This window comes from Sciurus carolinensis, chromosome 11 (genome assembly GCF_902686445.1).
Source record: "Sciurus carolinensis chromosome 11, mSciCar1.2, whole genome shotgun sequence".
Classification (NCBI taxonomy): Eukaryota; Metazoa; Chordata; class Mammalia; order Rodentia; family Sciuridae; genus Sciurus; species Sciurus carolinensis.
The window spans coordinates 80784088-80804618 of NC_062223.1; the positions used below are offsets into that span (position 1 = coordinate 80784088).

The 20531-nt window shown below is 44.1% G+C and overlaps 1 protein-coding gene across 2 annotated transcripts in view; it reads right to left on the reverse strand.

Moving 5' to 3' along the window:
* The window catches only part of Tenm4 (teneurin transmembrane protein 4), a 712052-nt gene that overhangs the window by 96806 nt on the left and 594715 nt on the right, over positions 1-20531 (reverse strand). For both annotated transcript variants that reach the window (XM_047517532.1, XM_047517531.1), the window contains exons 17-18: positions 16016-16201; positions 964-1110 (exon numbers count right to left, since the gene is read on the reverse strand). In XM_047517532.1, the coding sequence (XP_047373488.1) occupies positions 964-1110; positions 16016-16201 (333 nt within the window). The remainder of the gene's footprint in view (positions 1-963; positions 1111-16015; positions 16202-20531) is intronic.

Below are 20531 nucleotides of genomic sequence, written 5' to 3' on the forward strand. Positions count from 1 at the left end.
ACTCTGTCGTATACTAAAAAGTCTCTTGGTCTAAAGAGGAGCTGCAGAAACAACTCTGGACAACAGTTAGACCATCTTTAGAAAAGAAGGGTTAATTGTCTTGATGGTTTTTTTCTACATCTCTATCCTTTTATTTTCCTAATAACACCCTTAGATTAGTAGAATCAGGCATTGTCCAGGTGGCAAAGTAGAGTACATTCTGATCATATTTATGCAAGTTTACACAATAGAAAAATGGAGGTTAATTGTATGAATATTATAAGAACTGGAGCAGCCCTCCTGGTCCAACTGCCTCATCTTATAAATAGGAAGAGTGAGGCCCAGAGACAACAAATAGCCACCCAAAGGATTGCACAGGGAGTCAAAGTCAGAGCTGGAGTTACAACCCAGGTCTTTTCAATCCCAGATAATGAAGTTCCCTAAGATTAGCCTCTCCTTCTTTGGGTTTTAGCTATCTAGCACTTGAAAAAATCCAAAGCAAAGGCAAATTCTATCACAAACCCAGAGAGGCAGAGGGTTTGGGGGGTAATGGTGTTCCCCAAATCAGAGAAGAGCCCGTGATCAAAGGTAATTCAACCCCCTTTTCCGGGAGGAGCAGCCTCTACAGTTTCTGCAACACAGGACTGGATGGACTCTTTTTAGGCACCTCCCGCGAGAAGGAGCTCATAACTTTGCCAGGCAACGCATCCCACTGTTGAATTATGGGAAAACTCTTCCTTCGATATGTCTCCTTCTCTATCCTGGCTGCTGGATGCCAATTAATTTCAGTTTTACTGGTCAATTTTCAAGAATTCAAATGGAACAACTAGCGACATGCACTCATTCCTTAAGCCACATGCATAGTTTTTGCTTGCCTGGTGGCCCCCCCCCCACCCGACTGCACAGCTGGTGTTGGAAGCCTGTTAACTCAGTAATGACGCCCGCCCCTGGAGCTGCCAGGGCCCAGGGGTGCCAGAACCTTACCTCCGTCATTGTCTTTGCTGTCTCCACAGGCGGTTTCCATGGAAGTGTCACAGCCTGCTCCTCTCCAGCCCAACTGGCAGACGCAGTGCCACCCATTGAGGTCCAAGGTACATCTGCCATTGCCATTGCACAACCCGGGGCAACCCTCTGCAAGACAAAGGATACAGAGTCAAGGTCTGCTCACTCACCACCGACTGCCTTCCCACACATCCACTCTGCCAGCAGCTTGCACTGTCCTTCCACATTCATTAGCACATCAATGCCACAGTACACCAGGAAGGCAGGTGACTTTAGGACCTGCCACTTCACAGAGAAGGTCACTAAAACTCAAAGCTGGAGGGACTTGCTAAGGTTGCAGGCAGAAGTGGCAGGAATAGGTAGGACGTGCACCCTCTGCATCTGCAGCTCTCCCTTTCACAGTGCTTGGATTCCGGGGCTGCAGACAGTGAGTGGAGGCCTGCCTCAATCTGACCAGTCCTTGTTCAGTCTTCCATGCTCCCCTTTGTTCTGGTCACTGTCTGGAACAAAGGAAACATCTCTCTGTTTATTCCTTCTGTCCCTCAGCACTTCTGGACTTGACTCTAAAGGGCTATTCTTTTTTCAACTCTTGTTACTAGGCTTTTGACTTGCTTTGTCCTGTTTTCCCCTAAGCCACTGTCTTTGCTTGAGGACTTGCCTCTTTTTCTTACCATCTTGTCTACATTACACTTTGAAGAGGGCTCTGCACCCAGAGGAGCTCAATAACAGTGGTGAGAGAGACAAACTTGTGTTGTCTGCAAGGGCCAATGCAGGTTCAGGCAGGCTGCTCTGCTCCCATTCTGTGCTTCTGTACCTCTGTCTGTCTGCCTGTCACTCATTCAGCAGCATCATTCAGCAGGTTGGCACTGCAGGCTCATAGATGAACAAGACCTAGTTCTTATGCTTGAGGAGCATGCAGTCTATCAAAGGATGCAAATTTGCATAAGCAAAACAATTCACTGTGAAGGGTTTTAAGAGAGACATAAGAGATAGGGGAACCAAATAGGCGTGGCCATCCACAAGGGCTGGGGTGACCTAATCAGTTTGGCCCAGGCAAAATTTTGACTGTGCTGGTTTTTCTTTGACCCTATGATCAGGTGGTGAGTTTTATTACTATTCAATAGATTTAGAAACTTTTTGATTACCACTTTTTCAAACTGAGTTTGTGGTTCAGAAAACTATGTCTGAGGATGTGTTAGGTTTCATGATTCACTTTGGCTTCTAGTTTGCCTCTTGGTTTTCACTCAAGTCCTGATTTTTAACAAAAGTGCCAACCTCTTTATTGGAGGCACTATCAAAATACACCCGTCCCTGGCATGGTGTTCTTCTCTCTGCCCCTGCCTAGTCTCAGGGAAAAGCATGGATGTGAAAGCACTGAGCAGCTAGAAAGCTGAATTTGTTGTAGTATTATGAGTGGCAAATGTCTACAAATATGGCTGCAACTGAATTTTTCTGGCATGAAAAAAGGGAAAATTGACTCTTTATTCTTAAATGGGACAATGGATGTGAAAATAACTGGCCAGTATCAGATCTGGTCCGAGGTAGGCATTCACTGAGTGGCTGATCATTCAGAACATAAAACCTTAGTGCTTTAGGGACTTTTGATTGTTGACTACTTCCCCAATGGGGAAGAAAAGAACATGTTCATTTTCATTTGAGATGGGTAGCAGAGCGACCAAGGAATCAAACTGGGCACTGTGTTTTCCATTTAAAGGAAGAAACATTTGTTGAGTGTTTCTCCAAGCCTGGGAGGGATTCCTCTAGAAGTTTAGGAGCAGTGGTAGAATATGTGGTCTTTGCCCAGTAGAAGCTATTGGGAAGAAAAGGGAAACCACCAGCATGGCTGTCCCCAAACATGATTAGAAAGGAAGTTGTGAATGTGGGTCCTGGGAGAAGTGCTGTGACGTGCAGGAGATACCCAGGCATGGTCTCAGCAGTCGGCCTTGGCCATTCCCAGTGATCTATGCATTTGCAGCCTCCCTGTCCCCAATTAGTCTTACTTAAATTTTTGTCCATCCAACTGGGATTTGCTTTTAATTAAAGCTCATTTATATTTGGGTTAGTCTTGGAGGAAGAAGCGTCCTATCTTTAAAAATGGTAGCAGACTGATATTTTGTAGCCTGCTGTATCCTCCTATCAGATGCAAAGAACATCTTCTGTCTAAGAGCACAAGTGTGGAGCCATATCAAAGGCTGGGTCTACCTCCCAGTGGCTGTGATTCAGTATATTATTCACTTTCTTCTTACTTGTAATAGGGTGGTACTGGGGTGGCTAAGTAAGGCCAGGTATGCATGATGCACAAAACCTGGTGCACAGCTAAGGCCTCTACCTCCCTTTATTTTCTTTCTATTTGGGAGAAGGCATATCCTATCCTAATTGTTACTTCTACACTCAGTTGGAGCTCAGAGAACAAAACAGGAAACTGAGGTAGTTATCTAGATCAGAATCAGTCAACTTGTTCTGTGAAGGTCCACACAGAAGTTCAGACTTGTGAGCCATAGGGAATCTGTTCCAAATACTTACTCTGGCACTGTAACTTGAAAGCAGACACACTTGATTCATCAATGCATGAGCACCACTGTGTACTTGTAAAAGCTCATTTACAAAAGCAGGCAATGGGCCTGATTTGGTCCATGGGCTGTAATATGCCAACTCCTGGTTGAGATGCTTCAGGACAGTGATCATATGCTGGGGATCTACCATGGCTGGCTGCTGCACTAGGTATTTTGCCTGAGTTATTTCTAACGTAACTAACTTTAGTTAAACATTTTGGGTTCTGATTTTCAGAGCAATTCCAGTTCCATACTATGTAATCCTAAATTTTTAATGAAAACCATGTATTGTAATAGCAGGGGCTTCAGAGCTGGACAAACCTTACTTCAAATTCTGGGGCCATTGTTTTACTTCCTACTCATGTGATGACCGGCAAATTAACTCTAAGCTTCAGTTTTCTCATTTGTAAAATGGAGATAATACCCAATTCAAAGAGTTGTTGAGATGATTAAATTAGATAATATGTGCCACTAATTTAGCAAAGTGGGTACCATAAATAGGTATTTAATAAATGGCTGCTGTAATTAGATTTTTTTGAAACTTTGTATGACTTCACTAAGAAATCCACAAGCCAGAAAAGAACCCTTTGCCAGTCAAAACTGTCAATGTTTGGGTCAGAATCTATGATCCTCAGAAGTACAAACCTTGCTAAAAAAAGGAGACAACACAGTGACATGGTCACGGGGTCAGCATGCAATGTAGAGGGCAGTTGCATGATTGGGCAGGGCCAAGTGTTCCAGCCAGACCCACCCTGCTTCCCTAGCAGATGATTTCTCTTAGAAATTACTGTAAATAATTAAGTGAATACTTTTGCAAATAGTCTAATGTCTCACTCCCTCATTTAGAAAGTAAACTCCAAAAAGAAAATTTGGGGCCAGGTGTGGTGGGACCTGCCTGTAATCTCAGAGGCTCAGGAGGCTGAAGCAGGAAGATCACAAGTTCAAAGCCAGCCTCAGTAACTTAGCGAGGCCTTAAGCAACATAGTGAGACCCTGTCTCAAAATAAAATATAAAAAAGGTCTGGGGATGTGGCTCTGTGGTCAAGCACACAAGGGCTCAATCTCCCGTACCAAAAAACTTCCTCCAAAAAAAAAAGCAAACCACCGTTGCATTGTGCCTAATCCAGTGCCTCCACATAGTAGGTACTTAATATGTAGTGGTGAAGTGAACCAATGGATGAGGAAAGAGAGCTAGATTCTGGTACCTCCTGTCTGACCTGAGGGAGTTGGGAAGCCAACTTTTCCTCTTTTGGCCTCAGTTTCTTGATTTATAAAATAAGGTTTTGAATGAGATGGTCTAGTATGTCCTTGTAGCACAGTTGACCCAATAGAGAAGGTCAAAACAACATTAGGTTCAGTGGTTCTATGCTTAAGTTCTACTCAGAATTTACTGGAAGCCAGAAGGTGTGTTAATTTGTGGCCATAAGGAGATGAGATATAGCCTCTGCCCTCAAGATTTTTATATTCTGTCTATACCTCGCTTTGTTCCAGGAAGGATTTAAATTGGGTCTAACAATCTTAAACAATGCTTCTCATAGTAAACTTTGTGAAATACTAGTTCTAAGAGGTCCTAAGAAAGAGGCATTTGTAGTCAAATAAGGCCAGAAAATATAACATCCCATATTTTTATCCTCAAAAGTCACACTGAATGACAATATGTTTATTAAAGAAAACTGCTTATTTGATTATTGGACCGTTTTCTAATTTGACTTCAGAATCCTTCTCTCCACATAACCCTGCACTATTCTATTCCATGCAGCCCCTTTGGGAGCCCTACTCTTGCGAGTTCCTCTGGGTGCCTAATGCATACATTTGGTGTGGCTCCGAGGCTGTCTGCAAGGGCAGTTGTTCCCGGGGAAGATCTCAATATGGAACCACAGGGACACTTTATCCACAGTCAATTTCTTCAAATGAACCAAGTTACACCTCGAGGACCTGCACTGTCCTGTTGGTTTCAGAGGGACCTCTGGAGTACCTGAAGTTCCCTCTCAATCCACACTCTGCTTCTGGGATAATCATGTCCCCATTAGCAAGCGGGAGGAAACCTCCTCCAGGGCAACCTGCTGACTTTCTTAAAGCAACATACCCATCCTTCCCCACAGCGGAAACTCATTAATTCTACAATCCTGAAACTCATCAATAATTCAGAAAGCCCAAGTGACATCAACAATCCCCTCTGGAAGGACTCACACCGGTCATGTGCTAGAGCCAAAATAATGTAATTTTAAGGTTTAGAGAAGGGCTTTTTGAAAGAAGCTTTAAATGATAAGGGATTGCTTTATCTTCAACGTCCTGCTTAGGCCTGTGCAGAAGTCCCCTTGCAGCTAGCATCTGGTGGGATTAGAAGACTTTCAGAATCCTTAGAGGTATTTACTTTTCAGTTAAGTGGCGAGGGGGCTATGTGATGCACCTATCATATATCAATTGCCCCCTTTCTTTATGTTTTCCTTCTGGTCCTTTTGTGCTTTTTCATCTTGACAAGCACTTCTCCACACCAGGTCACCATCTTATCTTACCTAAATGCCAGCAGTAGTCTGCTAATTGGCCTTGTTGTCCCTAGAACCCCCCTTGATTCTTTTACAACATGGCCAGATTGATCCTTCCAGATTATAAAGGTGTGTCATCTGATTTTACAAAATCTTCAGTGGCTCTCTTATAAGCTAGCTTGAATTCCACAATCTACAAGGTCCCTGCCTAGTCTGGTGGGGGTCTCCCTCCTAGTTCCTCACCTTCCCCTATTATAACTCTCGCCACATTTTGTTGGAATTATTTGTTTTCGTGTCTTCTCTGTTGACTGCAGGCACTCTGAGGGCAGGGACCCTTTCTTTAGTGTAGTAGCCACATTTTCAGGGAAGTGTTAATTTCATACTATTCATTCTTGAATTTGTAATAAAAACCATATGTTTTTATGGGGACTTTGGAGCTGGACAAACCTCAGTTCAACATATTTGCTAAGTGAATGTTGCTATATTCTCTACCGATGCAACTGGAAAGAGAGAACAAAAACTGGCTTTTCTTTGAGCTGCAAAAAGCATACTCTGGACAAGTCCTAACCTTGCATGGTATAGGGCTCTGAATTCATTTTTAGAATTAGTGCCCATTGTACCAGAATGTCAACCAGATGAGGACTTGGTTCAGACCTAGATTTTGCCAAGAAACATGTATCTTTTAAAGCAAGTTATGATTCACTGACCTAGTCCAACTAAAGGTCTGGTGATGATATTTTTTGAACTAAGGATTAGAACAGTTGGCTTGAGGCAAGACGTGGGCCACTTCCCTGTACGGGTGCCAGTTTAGAAGGTGAAATCTGAAGGAAAAAAATGTTAGAATTTGCAGGACATTTTCAGTGACCTATGGTAGTAGAAGGTAGAATGTTGGAAACATGGACCGGGCCAAAAACTCCAAAGCCCTGGCTCAACCACTTCCTGGGGTGAGTCAGGGAGAGCCATGTAACTTCCTCTGTTTCCTTTTTCAACCAAATGGGTGTAATTATATCAATCCCCCTAAAAAATTCACAAAATTCAAGTCTTATGGATGTAAAAAAAAAAAAAACAAAAAAAAAACAAAACTTCACATACTAGGAAAAATTCTATCAAATAATAATTGTTATAAAATTTAGTCCATCTTGAAGATTTCTCTGATGATAATAATGTGTGAAATGCTGTTTTCAAAATGCTCAGGGGCACTAGTCTTTCCTGCTGGAATGATTTTATTGTCATGTGAGGACCAGCATGTGAAGAGTGAGAAGGCTTGCCTCTTGTCACCTGATGGGTCCTAGTGGCATCTATGGTATATCAGGCAAAGCTGCCCCAGCTGAAGGGCACAGTGTGTTTGTCATTCTCCCAAACCCTTTCCATACATCTTAAATTAGCTGTTGTTATCTCTTATTAAAAAACAAGTTAGCTTTTTCTGTTAAATTTCAAAAATTAATCTGGCCAATGAAGTCCTCCAAATTAAAGGTGAGAATAAGAATATGATGATAAAATAGCAAAACAAGTTTACTGAGCATCATTCCTGCCCATGCACCAAGCACTTGACATTCATTGTTTCACACAACCCTCATGCTGACCCTGAAAAGACTTCTAAGGGAAGTGACTTGCCCAGGGTCACCTAGTTTGTCAAGTGTGGGATTTGGGATTCGATCCTCACAGTCTGACTACAAAATACCTGTCCCCCACTGGTGAGCATATGTTTTGTACCAAGTGCTAAGTTAGGGTTTGATGAAGAAAAGATTAACTTGACATGGTATTTCTCCTCTGGGAGTTCAGAGTCCTTTAAAAGCACATATGTGATTATTCTCAGGCATAGTCTTAGAGCAATGAGGCCTATTTGGAAATTTAGGCATCACCAAATTCACATAAATGTTTAAAATATCACGAATTACTTCGCCTTTAGGGAATACTCTTCAAAGATAAAACTTACCAAAGCCAGGTCTTCTCTGAAAAAGAAAACAAACAACAAACAAGTAGACCATCCACTCCCTGAGGCCAGAGTCTGTGTCCCCTTGTCTCCAGAGCCTGGCACCTATACCTAGTACACGGTCGGTGCTCCATGGGTGGCTGCTGGATGCGTAAACACGTCAGTAACAGCGTATGGTCCTTAAGGTTTCTTAGCTTGCTCTTGGGTCTCTTCCTCTCTCAGGCCACCCAACCTGGTTCCCAGCATCTTAATTCTGATGGACCAGGGGCCATAAGGGATGGGCGGGGTGACATGAGATGGGATGGAAAGGGGTGAAGGGTGTATGTGGGGCGGGGGGAGGACAACAGCACAGTAGTAATGTCATAAACAGATCTGAGCAGCTTAGGCAGAGGATGACACTCCAGGTATATCAATCACCTTGCGACCAAACACCCGTCCCCGCTGGACAGTGGATGCTGTGACAAAGCTGGGGATGTGGCAGTGTCTAGACATCATCATGCTTATGGGGTGTATATACATTTTTATATACACATTTCTTCTTTTATGCTCATCACAAACACACACACAAAGACAACAGGAAAATAGAGGAAGGAAGACCATACCTTTAACTACCCTATCCAGATAGTGAGCTTGGGAGATAAAAGACAGGACATTTAAGGTAGGACCGAGTAAGTGCAGTACTGCCTGCCACATGACCATGCCGGGTGCTAACGAGACACGGGGGAGGGGCCCCTGCCATGGTGGGAAAAAAATCAAAGATAAGATGACAGGGGAAGAGGAAGGAGAGCAAGCACATTCTCCAGGAAGGGCCAAAGGAACATGGGCTCATTCTGGGATCCAGGCACTTGTAAATGTGATCAAGAAGACGCATGGAAAAGGAAAAGGGGAAAGGAGGATGGGAAGCTGCAAAAGTGGCCACACTCCTGCTCCTTCAGGTTCATCCAAGTTTACGGAAAACTAGAACTTGCCCCTTTGTCTACCCAGAGTAGCATCCAACCTCCCCCGAGGGGAAGTAGTTATACCAAGAACAAGCTGTCCAGGCAGAGGTGTTTCCAAGAAGTTGGACTTTAGCAATATGCAAAATTTGAATCATCTCTGAAATGTACTAGGACAGTGGGTCGAGTCTTTGGTCAAATATGCCGCTAGCTTGTCTGTTTGCCATTCTTGAATTTTCCACGTACACAAGTGCCCATGTATACTCGAATGCAGAAGGCTCGGTGTTCAAGTAAGATGCATCCCTACTTTGTGCATCTTACAGAGAATGTGAGGTGTAGATCAATGGATGTCACGGTGAAACACCAGAAAAAGAAAACCTGACCACTAGTCAGTGTTTACTAACTCAGAAGATACAATGCTGCAAGCTTTGTCTTCCAGTGGCTGGGCTGTGTTCAAGCCTAGAATTATTTGGTCATTTAAGGTTTTGCCTATTATGAGGATGGGTGTCAAACATTGCTTTGATGTGAACTCAATGTGCATATACAGGGGTCCCTGCTTGTGTGTTCAGAGAGGGCTGGCTCTCCAATCCCAGCATTAATCATTAATAGGTTTTCCTTCCTTTCAGGAGTTTCCTTTTCCCTGTCTTCCTATGCCTCCTTTCGTGTGTTTCCACAAAGGCCAGGCAGATGGCACTCTCCCCTTTAAAGCCCCTGATAATGTCAACCAGGCTGCACCCCATCTTCAGCTCAATTTTACACATGAATAAAAATTCCCAAAGATGGGACTGGACTGCAAGGGTGTGACCTAATCTGGAGGCCCTAGTATTCTACATACTGTAAAAGAGTTGTTACTCTTTTCATAGAAAAATTAAGTTCTATTTTTCAATCCTCTGGATAGACAGAGACGGTTGCTATTTATCAGTATCTATTTGCCTCAAAAGAATGGTGGGCGAAGAGGTACTTTCTTAGTTCAGGTGTCCATGAGCTGCTGTTCCAAGATAAATTCTTGGAGGTGCATGGTTGAGTGGAAAACTGGGAAGAGGAACTGAACAGGGCCTGCGTGTATCCCTTCAATCTTAGAGATGGTGTGGAGTCCACGAGAGCAGGATATCAGGAGGAATGTGCGGAAGCGTGGCTTATTAAGCAGCAGCGGATAGATGAAGCTGTGGAATGCCAAGCAGGGAGGGCCCACATGAGAAAATGAAACATGGGACTTCCAGCATGAAACACAGCCTATGAAGCATCTCTGGCTAAGGGGAAGATGTCCTTGATTCTTGGTTCATCTGTTACTTTAGTTTTAGTCGAGCTTACTCATCACATTTTGCAAAGTGGTCTAAAATTTCTTAGACATCATTTCCCAGGATGGCATGGAATTTTGCCATCAAAGAGCAAGAACATGGGATCTCCTGGCTCACATGGCCTTCTCAGTTTTCAGAGCTGCACAGTTTCTGGAAGGTCCTAATCATAAGTACTTAAAAGAACTCTGAACTTAGGGTTTCCTCCCAGGGAGGATAAGCTTGGAGGAGCTGCCATCTCTGGAATCCAAAGGACCACACCACTGTTTGTCACCCACTTTCAGGGAGTTCTCAAAAGAGAAAACACTCCTGATTGTCTCCAGACTTATGGTGGTATCATGGCTCTGGTACTCAGCAAAAGTTCTATCCACGCTATCGGATATTCTCCCAAGCTGGGGACTGACTTCAGAGAGTGTTCTCTCTTCAAATGCCACTCCATTTTCAAAAACTATATAGTAATAAAGATCTCCATTGAGCACAAATCTGTTTTAATATCTTTAAAAAGTACTTGCTAATTTCTGCAGACCACAGGTAGGAAGTGATAGGCAGGCTCAGGTTACAATCAACATTGTGGCTTTTCAGGAGATAAGCAGGAACATTCAAAACTTCAAATCCTGACTCCACAAATCAAAAGGGATTCCTTTGCCACAAAGAGACTTCAAGCCACTCTGTGAATCCAAAAGCTGATAACAGCCAGTCAACACCAAGTCCAAGAGATTTCTGGGAATGGAACAGAGTTTCCTTATCTCTGGCTATTGAAAATGGAAGTGACAACTGGGTCTTTGAAGTACAATGTCGTTTATTTATAAGACATATGCAGGAGTCCATGCTGTTGCTTTTATTGCTTGAAAATCTGAACACATATGCTCTTGAGTACAATCCTCTTAAAATTAATAATTTTAAAGTACCTACCAACTTTTAGAAAAAATTATTCAAAGTCCATAGGTTTGCATTATGGGAGGTAGATTCAAGACTTCATAGAATCCCTGCATCTGTCTCCTAGGGCTTCAGGATGAAGGTGATAGCAGTTGAGTTATCTTTTCTCATGGGTCATACTTGCATTCTTTGACATTGCAGACATATTTTGTAGGCTCCTACCATCTTCTTCTTACTATGCAAGAAACTGGAGACAGAGGTGGCACACAGCTTATGTTTGATATAGACAGTGAACCTCTGGCATGAGGTTGGTCTTGCAGACCTAGGTCACTGGTATTTCTGTGACCACCAACATGACTCTCCTGTACCAATAGAGGTTTCCAAGAATTTCTTACAGGACAATGCCAAGAAACTTCAGGGCCCTTGACAAAGGTTGTGGAGAACATGGAAGAGGATTTTCCCTTCTTATTCTCCAGGAGCCTCTGGTCAACTCTAATAGTTGTATCAGTGGTCCATGTCAGGCCAGATCAAACAGACCAGCAAAGCAGGCGGTGCATATGGGTTATGATCTTCTGAACTTCTTTCAGGTAATGATAAAACACCCAGGAGATGTTCTTGTTAAGGTCCTAGATACATTGGTGCTCTTCTTTCTTTGGATGAAGGATTGGTGAAAAAGTGGTGAATGGTGCCCACCCTGAGAGGAGCCCATGAAGCCCAGTAGCTTTCCTTGATTCCTACCCCTACCACGTGGGCACTGAGCTCTCCCAGAGCCATTAGCAATCACACTCTGACTCTGATAGCCTGAGGCAGATCCCTGCATGTCCCTCTCACTTCTTGTCAGCATCCATCCCGAGGGATCACAGGTGCCCTTGTGAGCAGATGCTTCTGAGAAGGGATAAGCACAGGGTTATCATACAGGTGCTGACATCCTGTGAGTCACTTGTGAGCTCTTGGTTAAAGATTGTCTGATTACAAAAAAGAAACCTGAGAGCTACAATTCAAAAGTGGACAAAGTGCTCCCGAAGATTCTGTGGCCTTCTTTATAATTTCTCTTCAAGGTGAAGTCTGGTTGTGCTCACTCAAGTAATTGCATCATCAGAGTTTTATTTTGATCTTTACTCCCAGAGGAGAATTTGTTTAAGAATTAGGATTTATATGATTGGACAGCTCTCCTGAAGTTGAGGAAATAATTCTGGATATCTGGCACCTTGAACAATCACAGCTTTGGGGTCAAGTTTGGGATTTTATAAATGTAATCAGGAGCTGGCACTTCCCCACACATGTTTTGAGATTTCATGGATGGGGGGCACTGAGGTGAGTAAAGTAATTGTCACAGAATTGATCCAAAATGTTAGCAGTGTCTTCAAAGAAATAGGAAAAAATTAAACACCTTCTTAAATTTAACCACGAGTGTCAGATTTTACAAAGGAAATCAGAGGTCAAGCCCCAGATGTAAGGGACCAATAAAATTTCTGGAAAAGACATCCAAAAACATGTTTTTGATGACTCTGTGTTGACCATATACTTGGTAAATAGACCCAAATCAATCCTTCTTACCTTATTAGTTTCTCCACTTGGAAAACTGGGTTCCACATGAGAGTGGGTTACTAGTGTCAAGTAAGCAAGAGCAAAAGCAAAAACAAAGAATGGCTTGGAATGGCTTTTTCTTCATGGGATAGTTTTAGGAGCTGGTGAATGGGCTTCAGCCTGGTGGGTGTGCAGTTCTGCCTGTGGTCACCACACTCTGTGACACACCTGCACTGGGAAAGAAACCAAGCCCCAAGACACCATGTGGTTTTCCCACACAGTGCTTTCACCAAAGACCTTTCTTCCAGAGGCAAAGAGACAGTAATTCCTAACACAAGGCATTAGGTTTCAGTGTGAGCGCTCTTGCTGTTTGGAAAAAAACAAAACAAAACAAAACAAAAAACCCTGCCATTAAAGATGATGCTACTATCAAGTTCCCTCTTATTATGAAAACCAACCTCTTCTGAGAAAAATCAAGTAGTTCCATGAAAGATAAGGAGGAGCAAGGCCTCTAAAAGCAGAGATTTAATTCCTACTATAATAATCTGCTGTGGGAAATGTCATTGGGGTAAAAAGCTTCTCAGGCTGGTGACTTGGTCACAGGGAGCCCAGCTTCATCTTTTTCTTTTAAATTCTTTATTCCTACTGTAAGGTATCGTGTCTTTCTTCCTGTTTATGGAGGGCAGCAGTGTGTAAACAGACCCTCCACTCTTCCACTTCCACCGCATGAAGGACTCTGACCAGTGTCCTGGATACCAGCTCTTTCTCTGGTGGTGACCATATTGCAGCATGGAAGTTGCTGCATGATAATGACCCACTGCATGATAATGAAAACTGATAATGAGAGAACCTTTAACACTTTAAATTTCTAACTTTTCACATCAGTAGATTTTTTTTTTCTTTTCCTAAATCCCCCTTGCAGGGAGTGAATTTCCTTGGAAACATAAGAAAACAGTCCTTGTTACCATCAAAGATTAAAAAAGACTTCTCATTTCTATCTCAACAGGAAAAGGAAGGCACCCACTATTGTGTCTCTAATTTCCCCCCATTCCTTATATCCTGCAAGGTCACTGAAGTGTTCCTTCAGCACAAGGGTGTTGGGTTCCCATGGGGATGCAGGTGGCCACGGCACAGACCCACAGAGAGAAGGCTGCCATGCAAGAAAATCAGACAAGGACAAAGAAAATGCCCACCACACAATGAAGGGTAATAGAATTCCGAGCCAAAGTCCTTTCATCTGTGCCACTGTGACTAGTCCATTACTTCTCCAATGTCCTATGACATTTTTCTGGTATTTAGGACTGTCAACCTTCCTCTCCTATCATGCACATTTACCTTGATGTATTTCTTATCTGGAGGGGGAAAAAAACATCTGCAACTCTGAGGAGGAATCTGTTCTTAAAGAGTGACAAGAGGGTGAGCCAGGGAGGTAGAGAGGACAGTTTGATTTCTTGGCATCAAAATAAATGGGACCTTCTTAAAGCCAGGCTGATGAATATCCACAAGTCATTTGATGTAGCGCAGCCTGCCCACGAGGCCAGTCATGAATCATCTGTGACTGGACTAAAGGAGAATTCCCCTCAGTCCCTAGTCATTTGACTCAGCTGAGATGTTTTATCTTATAAAAGTCTAACATGTATAAAGTTTTTGGAGTTTGGTAAGGAAAGCAGAGAATTCTGTAAGCAAGTGAGAGAAAACAGAATGCGCTCTCCTTGGGCTCTGATTTTGTTTTGAACAGAATGGGCCATCTTCTGGGCTGTGAGACAGAAATGTCAGACTGACCTCTGTCATGCACAAAAGTGAAAGCGAGTGGGAAGCAGAGTTTAAAGAAGAGGACCCCTCGGGTGACTAGGGCCATATCTCATTAAGGGGTTTCCAGGACCATCACAAGGTAGGATGATATTAACACAAAGAAGCCATCAAGTAGCGGACAGTGAGACGACATGCTGTATTCTGCTGTTGGAGAAGCAGGAAGGCTTCTTGTGGAAGGACTGTGGGTTGGGGAAGATTAGGTGAGGGACTCCAATGCACTGAAATAAGAAGGCCCAGCCCTGGGAAGGACACGCACTGGATGGCTCTAGAAAACCTGGGCTTTGTGATTACCTAGGACCGCAAACAGCTGGTGAAGAGAAAATCAAGCAGCAAATTCCTGTTCTACCTCTTTAAAAGATACATGATCTTTAGACTCAGGTCCTGAAACAGAGGAAATAATCTGAACCTCTTCACTTTGTTAGGGGTATAAAGTAATGCAGTTAAAGTCTTTTGAACAATGCTTGGCACAGTACACATATTCAAAAAATTAGAAGCCATTATTGTTAAATTAATAAATGTAAGGTGTTCCATAGCTATTTATAAACTCAGTGATGTTGTAGTTCAGGGACCAAGGATATGAACGAATGGCAAAAGAAAACAAAACAAAACAAAAAAATAAAACAGAAGAGATAAGAGGTAGCTCCTTTTGCTTAAAAAGTCTTTGAAATTTTGAAACACTTGAAAGCTTAAGGGTTTGTCTTCCAGTTTCTGTAAGACCCAAGAGGTCGTTTCCCAAGCTGGAGAGGCACCTGGAATCCTGCTTTCTAAACCTATGTGCTCGCCATCTGATTACAGACCCTTCCTTTCAAAAAAATGGAAGGGAAGAAGTTAAAACACACATACACAAAACAGTTGATTCAATAAGGAGCTTTTGGTGAGTGTTCATTCCAGGATAATAAACCAAGCAAAACGTCTGGCTGTGTTTAAAATCAACAAAACCAGCAGGAAAGGCAGAGAGACGGGAACAGGGAGACCAGCTTGTTTTTAAAGCTGCTAACAGTGCTGCTGCAGCGGGGCTGGTGGGGAGCCGACCCCAGGAGAGGAGAAAAGGAGACAGATGCAGACAGGACAGACGCTGAGGGCAGGAGAGGGGCAATGCAGATGTGGCCTAGGTCCCATGGAGAGCTTTCCTGAGGGTTCCAGGCCTGTGCGGGAGCCTCCTAGGCCAGTGGGAGTGGAGCCTCAGAAATAATGAAGCTGATATTAATGCCTCTGTGTGTTGAGCCCTTCACTGTGTGCAGGTCAGAGTGAGCTCTTAACCTGCATTCTTCTCTCCATCCTACAGGGGAAGAAACTGAGGCTCAGTGAGGCGATGGGACTCACCCAGTCATCTTCCTCATTCCTGAACACAGAGCTGTACTGAGGTTCACCTGGAAAGGGCTAAACAGCAAGGTGTGCTCACCAGGTAACTGGGACCTGGGAAATACAAACTGGGAAGACTAAGGTGGAAAACACCACATTGTGAATTTAAGTCCAATTGACACCTAGGAAAAGCCAGTCATAATGTTACCAGATGAAAGGACTTTTGGCCCCTTCCCACATGCGATAGGAACCCAGGTTAGTGGCCCCACAGACAAAGGAGTCCTGCAGACCCAGACCAGGCATCCTGGGCGCCGTACCGATGGTGCAGTGCTCGCCGTTCCACCCGGGGCTGCACTCGCACTTGCCATCGCGGCAGGTCCCATGCTCTGCACAGCGCGGGTGGCAGGCTCGCTGGTCACACGCTGCCCCCATCCAACCATCCTCGCAGCGACAGGTGCCCCCCACGCAGACGCCATGGCCACCACAGTCAGCAGCACAGATCTCTGTGGGCAGAAGGGGAGGGGAGGAGAGAAAGAAACATGTACTGAGCAAGTCACTGCTGGGGACAAAGGTCACACTTGGTTACCTACTAGGCTCCTGTGAGTGGTCAGGGTCCCAGGGGCTTGGGAGGCTAATCTCGGCAGACAATGGCCTCAGGACCACAACAATGCCCTGGGCAGAAGCCTGCCCTGCCTCGTTTCCCCTCCAGAGCAGGAGGGCCGAGGGCTCTGCTCTGTTTGCTCTTCCTGCTGCCAGCCTGTCTCTGCTTTTGTGCTTGCCACTTCCAAAGGGGACTGGCCTTCCGAACAGATGTGAGAAAAAGTCAAATTTAATTAAAAACCGGTTATGTGTGAAAACAAAGTAAGGAGGAGTCCTGGTCTCCAAGTGAAGAGCTTGTGGGTCTGGCTGGGGCATGTGAAGAGTTCCGGGGCCTGCGTTTCACTACAGCCCTGCCTCTAATTGAAGTGGGGGTGAGGGGAGCCACCCCCATGGGCATACTCTGGGTTGTTGTCCAAAACCTGCAGTTTATTCTCTGTCCTTGGCTTGCTGCTTCCTCCCCCTAACCCCAAGCTCCATCTAAATGGGCTTTTAGACCCAAAGCAAACACCCAGGGTGGGGGGCACTTCAGGGCCAGCGTGGAGCTGCCTGTTGCTTCACAAAGGCCAGTCTGTGCTGAGGTGCAGAGCACACAGGGCCTGATTCACAAGCCCCTCGGGCTCCCGGCCAGGAACTACTTCATGCTTCTTGCAGGCAGAGGTCGTGAAGGCTTCCAAAACCTAAGTGCTCTTTAAGAAACAGGCTGAGCAACTGTGTCCATGGTTGCGCTCTGCCAGGGCTCTGATGGAGACCCGGATGCCTCGTGGCCCAACAGTCTCCATGTTCATGTGAAAATCCTGACCCTTTAAATTTCTTTTAAACTAAATGAACTGGCATCCGTGTTAAGTTGCCTTTGCCCATGACTCCCTTCCAAGTGACACTGCTGATGTAGAAGCTGCTAATATTTTAGCTGCTTTTGAAAAAGGAAAGAAAACAAAATTAGATCTCAGAGGCTCAGACCTTCATTACTAATCTAAAGACAATGGTTAAAATGTTTGCAAATTTTTAAAACAATGTAGTAAGAGTTGCTCTTTATGGTGCATTCCTGTGCAAGCAAAATAGAGGTACTTCCTACACATCGGATTTTTCATCTGTCCAGAGGAGAGGGCGGCTGCTGGAGGAGGGACAGAGAGAGCTCTGAGCTGAAACCAGGGACCTGGGTTCTATGCCAGGCTCGGGAACTTCTAAGCTGTGTGACTGTGCATAGGTCCTTTGAGTTCACTGTGTCACAGTTCCTGGCCCAGGGGAGTGTGTGCTCTGTGATACTGTGGTCAGTCCCCTGCTGACCAAGCAAAGCTGTAGTGAGCACTCAGTGAAGTGGACAATACAAAAGACCATGGTAATGACCGAGTAACTCAAGAAAGGTTTCCTGAAGACTGGGAGTTCAAAGAGATTTGGAAAGTCCATGCCTGCTTGGCCACTAATCTACTGAGAAGGTCACTTCTTCTTTCTGGGTATTAGTTTCCTCATCTATTTCAGGGGGTAACCTGATGGTTTCTAAGGTCCCAGGATTCTATGATACAATTACCCACTATGTTACACAGTATAATCTACCCCCAATGCTGGGGTTACTAGCACCCCAGTAGAGCAGATTCCTGCTTGGAGATGTGAACTGGCTGGGAAAATAAAAAGTCTGAAAATAATCAGTAAAGAACAGAAGACAATAAACAGAAAAAGGTTTTAAGATCGGAGTACCTGGTGGGTCCTCCAGTCCTGAAGGAACTGGAACTGAACAAGGAAAAAGGGCCCAAAACCTTTATTTAAGGGGAAATACATCAAAAGGGTTCGGTATGGCAGTCTTCTTGAGAAAAAACAGAATAAAGATGGGAATAACAAGTTGTTTGGGGTTATGCCCATCTCTGGGTGGCCGTGTTTGAACCCAGGGCTGTGAGCTAAGATAGGGCGCCAGCATGACCTGGGCTTTTTGGAACCAAGCAGTTTCACCCAGGAGTTCCCAGAAAAGCAGTCTCCCTGCCTTATGATGGCTTAAACAAACCCATAATTTATACATGGCTTCCAATACCCCAAGGCTTGGCTATCCTGTCACAGGTGACCAGAAATCACCTGCAATTCATCCTGTGGTTATTCTCTTGCTCCTTCTCATCCATATTACACATTAGAGTGACTTGGGACTGGGTCTCCTTCCTCAGATCACCTCTATCCCTAGTATCCAGCACAAGTCCTAGCACAGAATAGAGCCCTAGTTAAGTTTTGCTGCCCAGGGAGACAGGCATACGAAGATGAAAAAAATTTGTTTACATGATGCTCAGTCTGGCTGAAAGTCTAGCCAGGTCTACCTTTCCCTAGTGACCTGTCCACGTGAAAATGTCCCACACAAGGGTGGGGCTGTGGAACTAAGAGTCACTGCCTCCAGGAGTCCTCTGGGACGATATTCAAACTCTTTTTAGACAATGTTTGAGGCACCACTTCTCAGTCTTTTGACTAAGATCAAGTAGACAACATCTTAGGCTTTCCTAGAGACCAATAATGATACTCTCCAGTCCCCAAGCCTCCCTAGATCCTGTCCCTGAAACTCCCACCTCTTCTGTAAACCACCAAAGGGCAATGACCTGCTAGTGACTCTGGGGACTGGGTTTGGACTCAGGGCTGGAGCTTTCCCCTGAGGGCCCAGGAGAGGAGATCAGCTTGGGCTTTGCTTGGGTTTACTCAGCACTTTTCCCTGCGGTGGTTTATGGTGTGAAAGTAAACAGCAGACAGTACCTCTATTCACTGAGTGAGCCAGGAGAGGGTACAGGCCGCTGGGGACAAAGAGAACATGTTTTCAGACAGCAGGACGTATGGAGTTGATAGGGACCAAGAACAGAAGAGGCAGACCTTGCGCTGGACTTACCTGTGGAACTTCAGGTCTTAGCTAACAGGCAGAGCTGCCCCTTGGACCTCAATATCCAACAGGAATTAATTCTAGGACCCCCCTGAATATTCAGATCTATGGATTCTCAAGTCCTTTTTATAAAAGGGCATAGTATGTATATTTAATCTTTATAATCCTCCTGTATATTTTAAATCATCTCTAGATTATTTATCATACCTAATACAATATAAATGCTATGTAAATAGTTGTTAGATTATATTACTTAGGGAATAATAATGAGAAGTCTGCATATGCTCAGTACAGATGGAAAAATTTTTTGAATATTTTCAATTTACAGTTGGTTGAATGGATGCAGAACCTGTGGATATGGAGAGAAGACCTTACTTCATTCCTTTATTAATTAATCTGGAGGTAGTGTGGACAAACAAGAGTAAGACTTGCAGTCAGATGTGATTCCAAATATCAGTTCTGCCAGCTGCATGACCTCCTATACTATTATACCTCTGAGCCTCATTTGCTTCCTTAACAAAATGGGGATAATAACAGAACTCACTTCAGAGGGCACTTAGTGCCTGATAAATAGTAGGTATCAATAAATTCACCTATCCTTCTACTAACCTTCCACACATGCCTCCTATGTGCCAGAGACTATACCTTATGCTAGGAATACAGAGGTTAGTATATAAATAATAAATATGATGTCCCAGGAAGTCATAGTCCAAATAAACCACACACTGATATTGGCATTGCAAAGATTATCCAAATAATCTGTAGCCATCCCAATCATCTAAAGACATTATCCATACCATTTAGAATATGTGCAATGGACTAAAACCATAGATCTGAGGATTAGTCAGATCTGGTTCTACCCATGTCTTTGCCACTTATTGGTTGAATAATCTGCAAGTTGCATGTTATGCAATCCATTGAACCTTCCTTTTCATTTCTGTAAAATGGGGACAATAACCCCCACTTCACAGATTTTACAGACTTGGTGTTAGATCAAATGAGGTAATGTGTGGGAAGGCCATTTTTGGCTTAGCTAACACTTAGATCAGATTTTACAGTTTAAAAAGCATACTTCACATACAATTTCTCACTTAAATATCATGAGGATGTTATGAGAACACTTGGCTGCTATCCTTCTTAGAGGTGAGGATACCAAGACCCAGATGGGAGAAGGACATTCTACAAGGTCATGTAGGTATCTGTGCATTCTCCTTGTTTTGACAAGCCTCAAGCAACACACTATTGCAAGACAGGCATTTTACAGACAAGGAAACAGCCTCAGAATAAGCAAGGAACAATTATGTCCCCCAGGGAGGCTTTCCTTTAAGGGAACCTCCTGATTGATTCCAGCAGATTCCCCCCACCCACTTCTGGCCCTGCTGCCTCTTTTTTGT